The sequence below is a fragment of the Macrobrachium nipponense genome, chromosome 24 (assembly GCF_015104395.2).
Source record: "Macrobrachium nipponense isolate FS-2020 chromosome 24, ASM1510439v2, whole genome shotgun sequence".
NCBI classification, from domain to species: domain Eukaryota; kingdom Metazoa; phylum Arthropoda; class Malacostraca; order Decapoda; family Palaemonidae; genus Macrobrachium; species Macrobrachium nipponense.
This window is the reverse complement of record NC_061091.1, coordinates 56,387,841-56,407,840: the sequence shown is the minus strand read 5'-3', so window position 1 is coordinate 56,407,840 and position 20,000 is coordinate 56,387,841. Positions and strand designations below refer to the sequence as shown.

The 20,000-nt window shown below is 35.9% G+C and overlaps 1 protein-coding gene across 4 annotated transcripts in view; it reads right to left on the bottom strand.

The window, feature by feature from the left end:
• The window catches only part of LOC135205651 (probable C-mannosyltransferase DPY19L3), a 248,398-nt gene that overhangs the window by 222,713 nt on the left and 5,685 nt on the right, over positions 1-20,000 (bottom strand). For 2 of the 4 annotated variants that reach the window (XM_064236473.1, XM_064236475.1), the window contains exons 1-4: positions 10,804-10,928; positions 1,876-2,193; positions 1,388-1,537; positions 789-878 (exon numbers count right to left, since the gene is read on the bottom strand). In XM_064236473.1, coding sequence (XP_064092543.1) covers positions 789-878; positions 1,388-1,537; positions 1,876-2,184 — 549 coding nt within the window. In that variant the 5' untranslated portion in view covers positions 2,185-2,193; positions 10,804-10,928. Of the gene's footprint in view, positions 1-788; positions 879-1,387; positions 1,538-1,875; positions 2,194-10,803; positions 10,929-20,000 lie in introns of those variants that run through there. The other 2 variants (XM_064236474.1, XM_064236476.1) reach the window with 2 other exon arrangements.

The window sequence follows — 20,000 nt, the reverse complement described above, 5'->3', positions numbered from 1 at the left end:
TGCAGCTCCTCAGGCAAGGTAAACTTTGGGGTCAGCAAAAAAAAAAAAAAAAAAAAAAAAAAAAAAAAAAAAAAAAAAGGGGGGGGGGAGATGATATGCAAATGTACATGGTGAAAGAAAAAAATTCTGAAAATGTTTCCCCACCTTCCACAAGAAGTAAAAAATGGCTATTCACAACCCCTTGAGGGGCCTCTTTTCCAAGAGATTTGTAAATTTTACCAACTTATATATGTTCTTTCAAATAAATAATTTTATTTTGTAAAATTATAATTACAGCTCACATAATATTAAAACAGATAAGAAATAAAATTGTAACAAATTCTTAGCATATTTGTTGAAAAATATTTACGTTAATTTACCGAGCACGAAGATTCAGTAACTTTTTTCTGTTATATATTTTTTCTAATATTTCTTTGCAAAATTACATTTACAACTGACACAATACTGTAAAAGACAAGAACAAAAACCAACAGCAACCCCTTGGTATATTTATGAGCAAATTTACAAAAAGACGTCATGTGAGACAGACACAACACAGTCCCCCTTGAAGTTAAAAGCAGAACTGAAGTCCTGAGATGCCTGATTCATGGATTTATCCAGTGTAAAAGTTGCCATTAGTGAATTTATGGGCTGTAGAAGTATTGGCACCTCTTTCCCGCCCGATTCTTTCAAAATCGATAGCGCTTAATATTGTTTATCTACAGGATCAATCTGTCCACCACCCCAAAGCTGTAATTCTCCCGAGGAGCAATCCGTCCATTAAGGGTTAAAATGTCCACTTGTCTTACTTCTTGCCAAGTTGGAGCTTGAAGAATCTGCTTGTAATAGGAGTAATACAGGCCTTGCTCAGTGCGAAATGAAATTTCTCGTTCCACTTCCTGTAAGAAATTGCTAGGATCAGACATAACTTGGATCTTCTCCTTGGAATATATGGTAGAATATATCAAAAGCATTAAAAAACAAAGTTGAATACTGCACTTTCAATTATTTCCACAACATATATGTAAAGCTTAAAACTAGTGAGATATTAAATCTTATTAAATTTGTGTCTCTTCACTACATATTGCAAGCATAAAGTACAATGGAAAAAATTAAGGCAGTACAAATATGATATTGTTATTTTACAATAAAGTTTTGTACATACTTACCTGGCAGACATATACGATTGATGGCCCGCCCAGCCTCCCCTCAGGAGACAGGTATAAGAGAGAAAAAATCTGGCAAGAAAGGTATGATGGTTCTTACACCCGCCTCCCAGCGGCGGGTAAGGTAGATCACCTGACCTACCTGTCGCGTTAGCCGCGAGTTTTGAATTCTGTCGTGACGTCAGAGACGTAAGCTAAGTATATGTCTGACAGGAAAGTTCATGTACAAAAACTGCATTCACCTTAATGTTTGAAAACCATAGTTGATTTTCATGAAGTGTTTGTAAATACTGGGGGTACTTGTTGATTATTACTATAATCGCAACAACACCAACTGTGCCACTCAAAATTCTCCAAAGCAAAATATACATCGCAGTTAACTCTTCCTCAATCTGTAAAAGTGAACAAAATTCAAAAGATTCTGGTTTATTAAATCCTTAAAACTACATTTTAACTGGTTGCAATGTTTTTTCTTTGATCATTTTATGCCAACCTGTAACGTATGTCAAAACTTCACTATAACCATCGTTAGCCACGAGATCTAGGAATTTGGATTTAAATACAGTAATATAAACCCATTATTAAGACATGTTACAGAATCCAATGGGTTAAAAGTTAAAGAAAATCTTTAGAATAAAAATACAATGTGGGTGTATCAGATTTACTGCAGTATAAAAGAATTAAAAAATTAAGACATTACTAAATATAACTCCAAGCATAAATCACAAACCTCTTCATCATACTCTTCACATGTTGTAAATATGCTTTCTAAATAATCATTGACATAATCTATTACGCCCTTTTTCTTGCCTTCTTCCTCATCTCCTTCTTTCCTTTCTGCTTCGCTCACTTCTCTTGACTCTTTTTCTATATCATTGCCCTCCTCTTCTCCTGAATCTTTGGTCTCTTCTGCATAGTCACCTCTGTCAGTTTCTTCACCGTGATCACCAACATCATCTCCCAACAAATCTGATTTATTAGTGGTCCATGCTAACTTTCTATCAGGATCTGGACATGGATACATGGCTTCTGAATCCATGTTTTATGCCTACGATAGAAATATTAAAAAATCTTCATCAGAAACGCATGGTATAAAAAAGCAGAAATATAACTTAAAATAAATATTTAGGAAACTACAACAATCAAAATTTTGTGTAAGAGGCCAACATCTACAGCAAACATAAAACTAATGAAATAGTTATTGAATTGTTTTTGGTTATTAACCTAGGACTGCAATTTTTTTTTTTTTTTTTTTTGTTTTGCGACTGTCACTTGAATTTTTGGAATTGTAAGATTGTAAGAATGGTCAAGAAATGATTTGCATCAAACTTACAAACCCAACAATATCCATCAAACAGAAATCAGAAACTAAGAAACTGTTGGTATTAACTTGCAAAATCATAAAAACTTTAATAACAGAACACAAAGGTCAGGTCACTCTTGGAAGTAAATGTGTTTACTAAAAACTAACATACAGATTATTGCAGTTTAATTGTAAGTGACCATACAGAAAACAAAGTTTTAAGATGGTCCATGAGGGGGACTACTGTCCTTTCTCCTATAAATAGACTGAAATACTGTAAATACTTCTCAGTACTCAAGAATAGAATATACAATATAGACCAAAGGCCAAGTGCTGGGACCTATGAGATCATTTAGAGCTGAAATGGAAATTGAGAATGAAAGGCTATATACATAGATATGTAACGGGAGGAAAACCTCACAGGTGCACAATGAAACAATTGCTCAAACAGGTTGGAATGTAAGATGGACCAAAGAATATGAATGGACATACTGTAAAAGGAATTCCCAGTACTGTAGTACATACACAGATTACAATAAAAAGTATACATTAGAACCTTTATATCATTTTTACATAAACTACAAATCCATTATAGGTAATATCCTCCCCAGTTAACATCAGCAGAGCAATGAGGACCATAAACTTTGGTCACGCACAACTAAAATATAAAATTTTACAGATAATTTGTAGCTTTCCTTGATACTGTATACAAACCACTTACACATTAGTATATTCTCTGACCAAATAACTTGCCAATAGATTTTGTTGAGGCTATGGCTAGCAGAAAGGCAGTCTTGAGTAAGAGATCTTACTCTGAGGCCTCTGCCCCAAAACCTCAAATGACAATTGGGTAAGGGTTGCAGAGGATGGCATAAGGCAGAACAATAGCCTCAAAAGAGCTTATCACAACAAAGCTACACAAGAAAGTCAGCACTCCACTGAACAGAAGATCCAACTGAATGAGATCTCTTCTATGATACCAATCACGGAGGATGGCTCACTTTCCCAGGAATATATTGAAATATCTCTTGTTTAGTCCTGCAAGAAGAGCCTCTCTCTGCAGGAGCTGCTGGATAACTGTGGGGGCCGTGAGGGAATAGCTCTGGGTGTCTTAACCAGACGACTAATAGATCAGGAAACCACCTGGCATTGGGCCAATAAGAAGCTAAGCATGGTTATTCTGGGACCTGGGGTGATCAACAATTGGATACTCACACTAGAAGGCTCAGACTAAACTGAGGAAAGATATAAATATTCAGAATATCCAAGAGGTGTTGGAAAGCATATTCCAGGGCTACCTAGATATTTGGCAAGCAGGAAAAAACATCAGGAGCTTCCTGTTTAGCTATGTGATGAACAAGACGATAAGTGGTGTTCTCAATGTTCGAATGGAGTTTGCTTCATATTGTGGTGGGCTAAATGTAGGCTGAATGTGATTGATTTTTTTATTTTTTATTTTTCAAATGTTTGTCTGCTTGTGTGGGAGTTGGATCTAATTGTTTTATTATTTATGTTTGTTTTCTTTTTTTTACTCAGTTTGTGATGTCTGTAACAGAAGTGATATTTTGTTGACCTGGGAACATCCTAAAGATGCCGACAATTGAGTTTGCCTGTTGAATTTAGGGTTAGGAATTAGGCTTAGGTTCTTCAGGGGGTTGTGGTAGTATTAAGTTAGGCTACAGTTGGTATAAGAGGATAAGTTTTTGAAGAGTTTATTGTTTGTTTGTATGGTGTGTTTACGTTGCATGGAACCAGTGGTTATTCAGCAACGGGACCAACGGCTTTAAGTGACTTCCGAACCACGTCGAGAGTGAACTTCTATCACCAGAAATTCACATCTCTCACTCCTCAATGGAATGGCCGAGAATCGAACCAGCGACCACCGAGGTGAGAAGCAAACACCAAACCAACCATGCCACTGAGGAGCTTCATTTTTTTGAAGAGTTTAGTGATAAGAAAAAAGAAGTTTCTGTTCTGTAGTATTAAGAAAATAAATTAAGTTAAAGAACATCAGTTTCATTTAATAAACTCCGAATCTTTTCCAATCATACTGCCCCAGTTGTGTCCTTATCAAATGCCCTACAACATGAGGGTGGAAGAATAACTCTTTCCTTACTATCTGCCTCTGGCAACTGCTTTGGTGCCAAAACATTCCACCCACCTGGGATGTACTATAGTAGTTGGTTGACAGCTTAATGGCTTGGCAAACTTCCCACCCATACAACTGCTTTACCAAGAGACAGAAAGGAAAGGAGACTTGTCGAGATAAGCCAATATAGTTGTGTTAGCACTTATCAACACTAGGGAGTGACCCATCATACAATCTTGGGATGCTTGAAGGGATAGCATGTCCACAAGCATTTCTAAAATGTTGATTTGCAGGTGAGGTTCATCCTCAATCCACATATCTGAACCATACAGGTCACTCAGGTATGTGCCCCACCCCTCCTCTGATCCATTTGAGAACAGTAGCAACTCTGAATATGGAGAGATTCCTGTTGTCCAGCCACCAAGCAAGGTCCTCCTTTACCTCCTCAAGGTCATGAACAGGGAGAGAGGGCCACTCGAACCTAAATAATGTCTCCTTAGTTGCCACTAAGGAAAACAGAGGAGTAGCTGAAACAAGCTTCTCAAGAGATGGCAAGTGACCGTGGATTACCTGCCAAAGATATGTGGTTGAAACCTCTCCAGCCCTGCTGAAATGAAATTCCAACAGAAAGATTCTCACAGGCTTCACGTCATTATTTAAAACGCCAGAGCTTTCAGAGATTCTGACAATTAAGTCAGGAATGGTACTAGAACATGAGGATGGGAGGGGGTTGGTGGACACTGGTAGTTAAAAGGTATTCTCTGGTCACTTCCGAGGACACAGACTAACCTGGGGTCCAGCTCCTTTCTTTAGCATACAACAATAGCAACCCAGGCATCCCTTTACTTGTGGTAGCTGGAACACTAGCAATAGAGTCCCCTTCCTTCTTTCTCCATTTCTATAGGAAAAAGTCAGGGTCCCTTACTATTAGTTTTACTGAAACTGGACATAGAAGGCATGGCCAACCCCCAAGGTTTCAAGAAGTTCCCTTTGCTACCAATTGAAAGAAACCACAAATTGGATTACCAAGTCCCAACTGTTAGCTATAGAATAATCCCTCCCAAAGACACTTTATAGAATATAGAATTCTTCCACTTTTTTCCACTGTGAGGGGGAACAACTCAAACATTCAATGCAAGGAAAATTTGGATTGCATTCTAGCACAGTTGGTTATGTGCTGGTCTTGTAATTCTTGGGCCGTATTCGCCTCCTCATAAAGGGGCAAATAGTGAGACTGTCTACTAGTGGTTACTGCCATGAGTGAAGCCATGGTATGGGGCTGGGGTCAGCTGGCTGATGTCGGCCCGCAAGGCAATGGCCTGGTGGAGGACTGAAACTGATCATTTTAACTTTAACAAAAGGAACAATATTGGTAAGGATCCAATGGCACAGAGAACATGTAGTGACCAAACACTCCCACACATCCTCTGCACTTTCATTGTTCACTTTCAGAAGCACATCCATGATATTAACAGGGAAAAACTAGAGGAAAAAAAAGGTTTCAATTTAGCAGTCAGCAGAACAGAAATACATCCTTATTCAATGGCAGTCCAAGAAAAAAGAGCTTGACAACAGCATACCACAACTCACCCAACTACCCTCACTAGACATCTTGTTACCAAGTTTCTATATAAAGCTATCAAAATGTCAAGCTTCAAAACCAAGTCAAGAACTGTTGCCATACAGAAAAAGGAGACATCTTGACTCAACTTCAGCCCAAAAAAGACAGGCTACCAACAGATGAGTGGCTAGTGCCCTACCACTTATCTGCCTACCACCAATTAACCACCTTGACACCAAGTTTCAACTGTTTCCATCTCACACCCCTATATCACATTAGAGTGCATATACTTGTAAATTCTGGTTAACTTTGACTTTCGACTTGCACATCATTTTGGCAACAGTGATATTCAGAACCAAAATTAAATAAAACCTCATCATTTCTAGGTTTAAAAAAAAGTCTCAAAAAGCAAAGACAATTATCTAACCAAACATTCTGATTCATATCTACACTATGTGCACCATCAATCACAATGTACAATTCTAAGGAAGGTAAGACTTTACCTTATAGTATACAAACCTAACCTACCAAGGCTTCAGTAACTTTACTAAGTTTGGCTAACAGCAACAAGGAAAACATGCAATTTCCCAATTTCCTTGTCAAGCCAGTAAATGGAAAACAAAAGCACTTCTCAGTGAGTTGGAATTCAATATTGGTGATTTGGGAAATATCTAATGGTTAAAACCTATTATGCTTGTTGGTGTTTATTAATCCCATTTATATCTTGACTCAATTTGAACATGAGTAGTTCCTTTCTTCTTGCGAAACTACTCCGCATGAACACTGGCTTTCAGCATTTTTGCTTTAGCCACAGGCCATAATGAGGCAGCCAATCAGAAGACTGCTAATATGAATTTCATATTTTCAGCCAGAACTCAAAACCATGTCTCAAATGACAATGCTCTTCAGGCCTCAGATTTTACTAAAGCACTATATTCCCATTGTAATATAGCCTGGTGAATTACAACAAAACTGTAATATTTCTTCTGCAATCGAGAACAGTTTATTTCCCTTGAAAGGTATGTTGTTTAACAGGGTTTGGTATGAGAGTGAAAAGGAAATTTTCTATAACTGAAAAATAATGTCTACCCTAAAAAGGTCTCTCTAAGACAATGGTGTTGATTAAAGCTGAAATACAGTACGTATTGAGGAACAGTGAAAAATATTAAAGATGTAAAATCTGAGCTAAATACATTATTAATTGGGTGCTGGAAAGAAAGCATTCAATAAAGCAGTCTACCCTAAACAGGATGATGAAAACAATACAAACAAGATTAACATTGGGAAAATACTGCTTAACCCAGTCTAACCTAAGGACTATGACTTAGCAAGAATATATATAATAATTTTAACGTAGAGCTGCACATGACATATTCTTGTTTAGCAATGAAATTTTTTGACTGAAAAATATTGACAAGGGTACACGTATATAATGCAGTAGAGGAGATATAAATTGAAAAATGTAATAATTACTAAAAACTGACAATAATGTAGGCGTCTTGTATGGATGATCCTGAAAATTTTCCAAGTTCTTTGCATATGCAAACGCTACCACAGCAACTATAGCTCAGATCATATTTTGTTAGAGTGAGTGTACTATGGGTAGGCTTGGATTGGGTATCAGAAATGCCTTCTCTTTCAACTACTATTCTGTAACAGAATGCTGAAAAGTGATTGGTTGCTTTATGTTTGTTTCAGAAATAATGTAGGATTTTGGAAATTAGGTGTTTCTTGAAAAATCAAACTTCAGTTTGCTGTAATGGGGCATTCACTCTGCTGTGTCCCCTTCTGGCTCCTGGATTCCTTAGGAAGTATGGATACATTCCTAGCCAAATTTCATCCTCCTCCTCACACATATGCTCTTGTTTTCCTTCATTAACATGTTGTACTTAATTCTTTGCAGTCTTCAAGTGTAATTCTTCCTTAAATTACATAGGGACGGAGATATCGTTTAATAAAATTTTTGGACAGAACAATATAGAAAAGGGTGTATATAGCTAAGCAGTAATGGCAAGATAATTTGGGATATTTACCAACATAATTTAAGAAATTTACCATGGGTTTGATTTTATATTCATCCCCATGGGCCTGGAAGTACTAAACATGGTGCCCAACGGAACTTTCAGTAATGCAATAACATAAACAAGACTGTAAATTTATCACATGATTGCTATAAATTTCTCAAACTATCTCATCTGTACTACATAGGTGCAGCCTAATTCCCTCTAGTCGTCGATTGGGGCAGGTTCTTCATACATAAATAGACTTAGCCTAAACCTTTCCTATGATGCCTAACCAGATCTTACCTATCTAACCTAACTTAGGGTGCCATGCCCTGACCTGGTCGGGGTATTAAACCTGCCTTGGTTGGCGACTGGCAGAAATCAGACCACACAAATACAGTAGTTTTACCACCAAATATATCTGATTTTACTTTGAGCCTAACTTACTGTCGGTAAAACTTTACTTTAGTTACGCAGCCTGATTCCCGCCAGACAGGTTCCTCATACATAAATGGACATAACCTTTCCTATAGTGCTGGGTCCTGACCTAACCAGTTCTTTCCAACCTAACCTAACTAAGGGTGACACCCTGACCTTGCCAGGAGTTGGGGGGGGACCTGGACCCCCAATAAGGCGGTCACCTGTCCCGATTGGCAAATGGTGGGAATCAGGCTATGCAATTAAAGTAAAGTTTTACCCTACTGCCAAGCTTTCAATAGTATCCCATAAACATCACACCATTAGGTAGGTACCTATAATACTACCTAGGATTGCCAAGGCAACAGTACAACATGCCAGTTTGGTTACCCTAGTGTATCAGAAGTGATTAAAAGTTTGCCACGGCAAAGCTAGCTTACTCTAGCAATCTGAAAAAAAAAATTTTTGCTGTACTACATAGGGTAAACAACCGCGAACGATCCATCATCATCGTGCTGGCCAGGCCTTATTCACTCGATATTTAATTGGTGAAACAAGAATACAATTACAACTTTAAGTATACAAGTATACCATTCAAAAGATTGAAGTTTTGTCAACATAATGTGATATAAGAAAGCCCCATACGAACTAAAATAAGCATGTGAGCTCTTCGTGAAATATGTTTTCAAGGCAGTTTTGAAATCCAATATGGCGGCAATCGTGTGGCTGGCCAGTCTAACCACAGACAATCCACCATCTTTCCCAGCCTTCACAAAGCTCATTTGAACAATGTTAGCGTATATTTGTAACGTTTATTGATCTTACTCAACATTGCAGTTGTAATCAGCACAATAAACATTTTGTTGCCTATATTAGTGAAAGTATGAAACTTTTTATTCCCGGGGTCATGTTTTGAACTGAATTCATTTTTACCTTGTAATCGGTGGTTTTATCCTTACTGCCATCACAACTGAAACTCCACAGTGATCACTCATCTGATTGTAATTATACACAGTTTGGTCTTAATTCACTCCACATTGCACTTGAACCACGTAGCTGTTCCTGGTTCCTAAGCACTCACTCCGCAAAAACAGTTACGACCAGCAGACGACTAAACTCTTTATGAGGTGCAAAGATTTATTCCCTTATTTGTTTACTTTACTCATTATTTAGTTTAACTTTACTTCAAAATGTTTATTTAATTCATGTCTACTATCCCCAAAAAATAAGATATTTCTGAAGTACAAGCAGACGACGGCAAAAAGACTCATCGTTGCCAATCTAGTGGATGCACTTACAAACTGTTTCCATGAATTTTAGTTGTCATAGTAATGCAGTAATGATAAAATTGCTGTAATATGTATATATACTACAAATAGATACGCTAATTTCACATATTTCCCCGGTTTTGTGTAAGTCTTATACCCAGTTTGGAAGGTAAACACATACCAATTGACAACACTGATAAACAATTGAAGAGCGCAACACGCTGCAAAGAATGCCAAAGTCCCCTTGAATAAGTGTTGGTTAGAGGTCGGGTTTACGATTGTTATGATGAAAGTGCCCCAGCGTCTATGGGTACAAGTGGTGTGCGGATTTAGCACAGGAAATGGGAAGTTGGTTGACACAAGCGACTCCGCAAACATCGAGATGGCGTCAATCTTCTAAACTTCTTTAATCGTAAGTAAAAACTTTGAAAGCATTTTTGGGTAGTGTGCACTGCGTTGGCCACACTTTTCATTACCCTCTGTTTAAATCTTAAAATATGGCCTTATTTCTAACTTTGGAGAAAATACTTACTTTGAAAGGAGAGTAGAGGTCTTGAGCTCCTGTTAGGTATCACCACCAAAAACTCATGACTGATGACCATCTCCGGTGTCAGGACGTGTTAAAGTACTTTTTCGGAGGGTGGCCAAAACCGCGGTAGTCAGTGAGTTGGCCAGTCCACTTGGTTGTTTACCCTAATTTTACATAGGTAGAGCTGTACGCTAAGTTACCCTAGGAGTACCTACTGCTTAGCCTAGAATATGCACTCTACACAGTGAAAACCTTACATTGGCCTATCTGGAGGTACAAAACTAGGATAAGAGTATGGTATATGTCTATCTAAAATTAAAATACAAAGTAAAGATTTCTACTAAGCAACACAATAACATTGGTGTTGCTAGGTAAGCTACGTCGTACACACAAGACGACGCCCGTACATTAATATAAATACAGACATATCCCAAGCTAGTAGTCAACATATGTAAAGACGACAAAGTATGGCGTGTACCACTTCTTACCATTAAATTTTAACTTATTTTCTGCATTACCAATGTCTGTTCGTAAAAATTCAGGAGTCTTGTTTTCCGTTTTGAAGTTGTCTTCTGGAGCGGCTCTACATAAGCGAGTTTACGGATCTTCATTTAGGATCGTTCTATGCACTTTATTGTGACTAATATTTAATTCAATGGTGACTCAAAATTTTTTAAAATTCCACAAATACCATTAATATATATCAAGACTAGTCTTATATAAGAAAATAATAATGCCAGCTATAATTATGTTACATATTTGAAAGAAAAACCAACTTAATATTGCGCTTAATAAAAATCAATCATATGAAACGCTCTCCGAATTACCAACAAAAATTTCCTGTTTACGTCAGAGGTTCTTCCCAAATGAACACTCCAACTTCCGTGTTCAAGAGTATCTTGAGATGAGAAAAGCAGATACAGCAGAGTGTGGATGCTCATAAAGGAATATAATCAATAAACCATTGGGGGATGGTGCCAGCAACCTGATACTTGGTTACCCACATATATAAACATACGCACACACATATACATATATTATTATAATTATATATATATATATATATATATATATATATATATACATATATATATATATATATATATATATATATATATATATATATATATATATGGTATATACACACACACGAACACACACACGAACACACACACACACACACACATATATATATATATATATATATATATATATATATATATATATATATATATATATATATACATATATACATATAACATATATATATATATATATATATATATATATATATATACGTATATATATATATATATATATATATATATATATATATATATATATACATATATATACATATATATATATACATATACATATACATATACATATATATATATATATATATATTATATATATATATATATATATATATATATATATATATGCATGCATACCATTCAAAAGATTGAAACTTAATCTTTTGAATTGTACGCTTAAAGATGTGGTAGTTGTATTGTTGTTTCACCAATTAGATATCGATTGAAAAAAGTTAGTCATTTCGAATGAAATGGTGATCATTTGGTAGTTTACCATATATATATATATATATATATATATATATATATATATATACGTATATATAATAATATATATATATATATATATATATATATATATATATATATATATAATATAATAATCACCATGTGTCAATCCTCTGAAAATGTCTCAGAAATAATGATAAACCCACGATTTACATAGTTTTTCATTTTTCCTGTGGTGCACGGGAAATGTGGTACAGGGAAAATGTATATGTGCATATATATGTCCTATCATATATATATATATATATAAAATCCACTATTTTATAAAATCTATATATATATGTATATATATATATATATATATATATATATATATATATTCATCATATGGTTCCTATTGGGTCATCGGTCTTTTAAAAAAATAAATTTAAAAAGTATCAGGACTAAAAATCTGGCAGCAATAGAGAGACTGTCAAAGGGGGACAAAACCAAGTAAAACAAAACAGACACCTTAAGACTAATTTATTATATAAAATTCAGTATTTACATGAAAGCATCAGTGGCAAAGCAAAAACTAAAGCAAAAATAACCACAAATTTAATCTGAAAGTTCAAATAAGGTAAATATCAAACAATCGGCAAAAATCTTTAAGAAACAAACAATGATTGAGTCAGTACATCGATAACCAAAATATAAACATTCCTAGTAGGCAGGGGAAAAAATAATTACTTTACATAAAGTATCAGTAAAATGCCATTACAATTATTACGGTAACCTCAGTATGCGCAGATAGCAAATAGTTAAGATACACCATAAAAAGGTTACAATTATTGACACCAATTAACAAAAAGGTCCATAAAAATAAAAAACAGGGTTAACATGCCACAAAAACACATTTATTTCCCGATTACTTTTAAACATTGACAATAAAAAACCTGGAGAAAACTTTTGGCACAAAAGCCCTCTACAGTAAATACTGCAGGACACTCCATACCCAGGAAACCATGGCATCTAGCAGAGATAACACCTGAGAACCCACAGAATACCTCCTGAAGAAATTTATCCAGCCGAAGCTGTACACCCAACACAGACGAAGCTGCCCTTCAGGAGAACAGACGAAACTGCCCTTCAAAGCACAGACGAAGCTGCAACTCTGCAGCCGTGGTCCTCAACATAACGCAGACGAAGCTGCTAACCCATACAAAACTGGCTCTGCTGAACGAACACCTTGATGCTCGTCCTTAACCTTGCAGATCCTGAGTCGTAACCAAATAGCCATTAGGGACTCCAAACGTGACTGATTAGAACCAACGCCATCTTGAATTCAAGATGGCGTTGTTAGAACCCCCATGCTGCTTATAACCTGCTCAGGTCTCTGTACCTTACTGACTGAAGCTGTCAGTGTCAGACATGGGCTGTCGGACGTTACCTTACCTCCACCTCTTCTACCAATAAACAAGAGGTGAGACGACCCTCACTGGGAAACAACCTAAAACAAACGTTTTGATCGTCCGAGACAAGAAAACAATAAATGAGGTTTGATAGGCAGGATCTGTTTTGGCTGAAACCGTGTTGACTGTTTAATAACAAGTTGTTTCTATCAATGTGATCCACAATTTGATCTGAAATTGTGAACTCAAAAATCTTACAAACGACCGACGTTAGATAGATTGGTCTATAACTTCCCGGCTCTTCTCTTGGACCTTTTTTGCAAACTGGGGGCACATTACCTAGTTTCCATCCTTTTGGTGCCTTTCGTTGTTCTGCAGTTTTCCTATAGAGTTTATATAGGTGAGGAACTACCTCCTCTTTTAGCTCCTTAATTTCTCTTGGATGAATCCCATCCTGGCAAGGAGATTTGAACTTGTTGAGTTTGTCTATTTTGTTTTTGATGTCCTCTTCTGCATATTTTGTCCAACGTTTCTACCCTTTCATATTAAATAGCAGGTTCCGCTATTGAGGTAGCGTCTTCAATCGTGAAAATACTAGTAAAAAACACATTTCATAACTCTGCTTTTTTTAAGTCTGAGTTCACCAGGTTTCCTCTATTGTACCTTCGGGGACCTATGCTATTTTTTTATTGTTTTCCTACTATTAACGTGCACAAAGGATTCTTTTGGGTTTTCCTTACAAAGTGATGCAACTATCTTCTCCTCATTTATCTTAGCATTTCTTACTAATTTGTCCACCATTCTACAGATTTCTTTATGCCTGCTTGTTTCTTCTGGTGTTTTGTATAGGTTCATTGATTCGTGCAATCTGTCTCTTTATCTTGTTTTATTTTTAATTTCTCTGTTGAACCACTTAGGCTGAGGTTGCCATTTGTTAGTATTTGCTTTAATGGTATACATCTAGAGCGTTTTTCTGTGTATTCCTCTAGAGAGGCTTCCCAGTACTTATCTATGTCTGTGTTCTCGTCGTACTCTAGGTTTTCAATATACTCCTTTAGCTTTTTTAGGTCTTGTTGACGGTAGTCTAATCTCATTAATGTCTTCTTCTTGTTTTCAGGTTGAATATTAATTTTGTGGTCGATTTTGCCTAGATTTATACCTACTGAATGGTCTGACACTATAGGTTATCTTCTGTTAATACGGTAATGTCTAGTATGTTGTTTCCTCTAGTAGGTTTGTCAACTCATTGTTGGAGGAATTCATTTTTTTTAACAAAATCTAAAAGTCCCTTTCCCTCTACGTTTGATGCGGAGGTGATCGTGTTCCACTGTACTGCTGCATTGAAATCTCCCATTGTAATGCAGAGTTTGTTGTTTATTTCTTGTCCTAGTAGTGCATACAGCTCCTCATCGGACATTTGTGGTTGGTGGGGAGGTCTGTACTCTAGTATTAGAGTTATTATCCTATTCCCTCGACTGTTTATATTGATGCCAATCACTTCTTGCATGGTTGTAATTTTACACTCTATTGGACTGAGGTGGTTCCTGACATATAACATAACGCCTCCACCTTTTTTATTGAGTGTATAATTTTTGAACTAGATGGAGGGGTGGGAGCTCCCTTCCTGCCCGGGCATCTCCTCTTCCTTCCTCTCTACACACACACAGAGAGAGAGAGAGAGAGAGAGAGAGACGAGAGAGAGAGAGATGATAGAGAGAGGGGGGGAGAAGAGAGGGGGGGGGGGGGGGGGGGACCCTACCCGGTTTCCTGGCCTGGGCATCTGCTTCTCAAAAGTAACAATGAAAATAATAAAAGAAAAATAAATAAACATAGTAAAAATAAAAATAATAGAAATAAAAATAAAAAATAAAAATATTAAACGCAAATAATATTACAATAAGAATATAAATAAAATAAAAAAAAGAAATATAATAATAATAATAATAATAATAATAATATAAATATGAAAAAAGTAAGAATAATAAGAAATTAAATAAAAATTAAAAATAAGCCGAAAATAAAAAGCTAAAGCTAAAAATGGAAAAAATAAAATTAAACTAAAAAACTAAAAATAAAACAAAAAAATATAAAATTGAAAATAAAACAAAACTAAAAATAAAAAAACTAGAAATAAAAAATAAAACAAAAATAAAAATAAAAACTAAAAACAAAAAAATAAATAAAAAAACCAAAACTAAAAATAAAACCTAAAGATAAAAATAAAAAACCCAAAAGTAAAAATACAAGACCGAAAATAAAAAATTAAAAACTAAAAATGCAAATAAAAACTAAAAACAAAAAACTAAAAATAAAAATGAAAACAAAATAAAATAAAAATAAAAATCTAAAAAAAATAAAATACTAGAAATAAAAATATTCAAACAAAAATAAAAAAACCAAGAGTAAAAATGTAAAAAAATGAAAAAATAAAAATAAAACAATAAAAATGAAAATAAAAACTAAAGATAAAAGTAAAAATAATAACTTAGACTGAAAATAAAAAAATAAATATAATAATAAAAACTGAAAATATAAAACTAAAAGTAAACAAAAAATAAGATAAAAATCTAAAAATAAAAATAAAAAACCAAAACAATCATAAAAAACTAAAGATAAAAAATAAAAAATAAAACTAAAACACAAAAAATAAAAAATGAAAATAAAAAACTAAAACCAAAAATGAAAAGTAAAAATAACAAACTAAAAATAAAAATAAAAAAATAAAAATAAAATAACACTAAAAACAAAGAGTTAAAATTCTACGCAAAACAACGATCATGTTCCCGCTGTATGATACAGGCTCCAGGAACCACTTCTCCATTTCAGTAGAATCAGCCTCCAGCCGGCAATGTGGCATGAATCCCGGCCACCAGGGCGTAAACCACCGAGACCTATTCCGGGGGGCACGTCACTCACTGGATGTTGGAATGATAAGTCAGGGACTCCTTCCATTACACCTTAAAAAACTGAATGAAAAAAAAAATAAGGGAGAAAAACCCAGTCGTAGTTGCAGGGAATGATCACTCATAGGTTTTATTGCAGTCTAGCCCCGTGAGAGGTATAATTGACTGCCTCTATTATGTATTTCTTGCTACCGTTAAAATGTCCATAATTGAAAAGATTGAGATACGTGCTGGAGCAGATTTGCTTCGTCTTCATTTTCTGCTCCCTTTTTTAGTCTCGTTTTTTTCCCCCCGATGGTTATTTTAGCTTTTATTTCTTACTCAGCTTCTGTGCATCCACACCCATCGCAGTGATGACGCATTAACAATAATACTGATAGCAATAGTGTTCAAAATGTGCACATATGCATATGAGACAAGCTGAAAAGGCCGTGAACTTGCATAGGTAAATATATCTGGATGAGCCAAAGGAAAAACATTGGCTATTAATGGGAAATATGTTTTGACTGCGTTCAGACGCAATGTGCGTATGGTACTCACATTGGTGCGTTGAGGGAGGAGATTGGGGGAGAAGCGTTTCCGGTGGATCAATAGAGACGAAAATGCATTGCCACGAAGGCTACTGCGTTACCTGCTTCTCAGGGCGAATTACACTATTTAACATCATTATTCGAATGAGTTCGTAATATATGTCTTCGTCGTGGCAACGTAGAATAAAGACTGATTTGCATAATAACTACTTACTATTAGATAATATGTCCGTCTACATTCTCTCTCTCTCTCTCTCTCTCTCTCTCTCTCTCTCTCTCTCTCTCTCTCTCTCTCTCTCTCTCAAGGCTTCTGCACAGGAAAAGGCAAGGTGGGTACTTATTTACTTATGCTTTTTGACTAAGTTTCCGGCGTAATCTAATTGTCTAACTAGGAGGCCGATAGGAGGAACTCAATGTCCTTATCTGGCCCAGACCCGAAAACCAAGATGGAAGATGCTAAAAGCCTTTTGCAGTTGCTGCTATGGCGACAAGTGTCCATGGTAGTGTACGTTCTGAACTGATACAGTGGCGTGAAAGATACGAACTGCAAATATTTCATGTCAGTCTACAACATTTATACCTAAAAGACCTTTTACTGGAAAAAAGGAGCAGATAATTGCACGTCTTTTTCAAGTACACAAAATTACTAATTGCAAGTCTTTTTCAAGTACACAAAATTACTAATTGCAAGTCTTTTAAGTACACAAAAGTACTAATTGCACGTCTTTTTCAAGTACACAAAATTACTATTAGGTTTTTGAAATCTCAGATTCTAAAGTCAAGTTTTTGGATCTAACAAGTTCGAGCTGCAACAAATTACTCTCCTCATCATCAGACAGATATAAAACCAACAAGACCTGATAAAAGAAAAGGTATTTGGAACCGTAGGGGTCTGGTGTGAGCGGCATTGCGTTACAATAACCCGAGGGGTCGACAGAGTAATGCAACTGCCTGAATTTCGAGAGAGAGAGAGAGAGAGAGAGAGAGAGAGAGAGAGAGCAGAGAGAGAGAGAGAGAGAGAGAGAGAGAGAGAGAGAGAGAGAGAGAGAGAGAGAGAGAATGTTACATGATCTAATAAACATTACCAACATCAAAACCTATTCATAAGCGTTAAACAAGGGGAGAAAATCAAGTATTTGTGCTCGTGACATCGCCATATTTCGTTTAAACGTTTTTCATCGAAAGAAAACCATTTGTTTCGTTGGATAACTGGACACTGTGCTGTATGGCCTTATTCAAATAAACGTTGAGATGTACTTACTAACTGGCTAAATGGAAAAACACGATGTGAATAAGTAAATTACAATCATTCTAAATACTCGATGATATGAAATGTCTCAAACACACACACACACACACACACACATACAAAACAATATTTAAACACGATCACCTAACGACAGGTGTGTGAGTATGCGCGGAACAAAGATGGCATGATGAAACGGACTGAAGAAGAAGAAGAAGAAGAAGAAGAAGAAGAAGAAGAAGAAGGCTCGCTGAAGCGAAGAGGGTAATGGAGGGTTTCCACGTATCCCAAGACCCACCTTTGATTCCGTACGGGAACGGACACAAATTTTACGAGCCATCCCCTGCGCGAAATTCCGTCCACACCCATACAAAATCCAGTCCTCTTCAAGTTTCCACACACCCTTCCATTAACCACGGGGCTACAGCAACCTCTTAATCTGCCACCGATCCACAAATTCCTCTTGAGCGCTTTATTTCAGGGGGACGTTCTTGCCAAGGATCTCGTCCCACGGAGGGAAACGATGGTTGAAGTTTTTTTTGTCTTTTTTTTTAATGGCGAGGGAAACGGAAGGCGGAAGATAATTCCAAATACTGTACTACATTTTATTTTTCAAGATGCCAGGTACTCCGACTCTTATATGGGGCAGACCTAGAATTGTTATATCAATTTATCTAATTTGTACCATGATCATGAAAATGTATGCGAAAGACATTCGCAGCTGAAATGAAAACCTCTCTTGGGATATGTGTGTGTGCTAATATTCATAATAAGATTCCCGCTGAAATACGTGATCTGCACACTGCACCATGTGACCTTAAGTGACACCAACAAAGTCCCTAGCAAAGGCTACAAAACAACCAAGGCCCCAGAACCGTACCCTGTGCAACACCAGACAGAATGTGTCATCAAGCTCACTACAAATATTGCAGTCGACATCTCGGCTGTTTAAAGAAAAGTGAAGCTAAATGACTTATCCTGCAATACTCAAGGTGCCAAACGTAAGCATACGCTCTTTATCATAAGCAAAGAGAAAAGAGCATCAAAATATACTTATAAAAATGTGAATTCTTGTTCCCTACTGAGGATGTCTGAAACATGCCGTTGGTATAATTTGATGGAAATCACAAATTACTGACAACTGCAGATTGATGAGTGTGTTGACTTGTTTGAATATATTATAACATTTTACAAACAGATTTGAACAAGAAGTGTTGCCAGAAAACGTTTTGAGTGGGGGATGAAATTAAAAACACAACAGTTTTTTTGTTGAAAGTTGAAAACAGAACGGCTGAGTGTTGAAAATGATTATGAAAAATGAAGAAGGCATTTGGTATCTTAAACTCATTTCCTCTCACAGTTGGGTGGAAACAATTAAAGGGATGATAATGACAGTGATGTTGCTGATACAAGTAATATACCAATATATGCCGAAAGATACCTGTAATATTTGACTGTCATTGGACATCCATAGGAAAACCCACGATAATAACTGCGATTGAGTCATAAAACGTTTCAGTGGGAACTCATTGGTACTCAACTAAACATACTATCTACACTGATGTACGAAACAAATAAAAAAAGAACAAATTGTCAAAAATGCATTATGCTCCTCCATTTGGCCGTTTTCAAACGAGCATCTATTAACGCAAAAAAAAAAAAAAAAAAAAAAAACACAAATTCCTGTTTACAAATTTGCTGCTGCTGCTTATAGAAAAAACAAGAATATTTATTTACTAATCTGTTGACATGTGCATGTAAAAATATATCTTGCTTGTATAAGGACACATCACATCATAAATGAAAACCGGTATATATTTACAATGCCTATGTACTCAAGTGTGTGTGTATGAGTGTATACACACTCGCTTACTTCAGGATGCGCTCTTATTACTGGAAAAATGAGATAATAAAGATGACAACATCTACGTATCGGTATACTGAGTTTGTGTCTAAGTGCATGGACGAACACATTATTACTCGTGCTGTTACTCCATTCAGATAATGCACAGGAAAATATAAACGAATGGGTATACACAAGTCTACAGCCAATACAAAATCGGAGCTG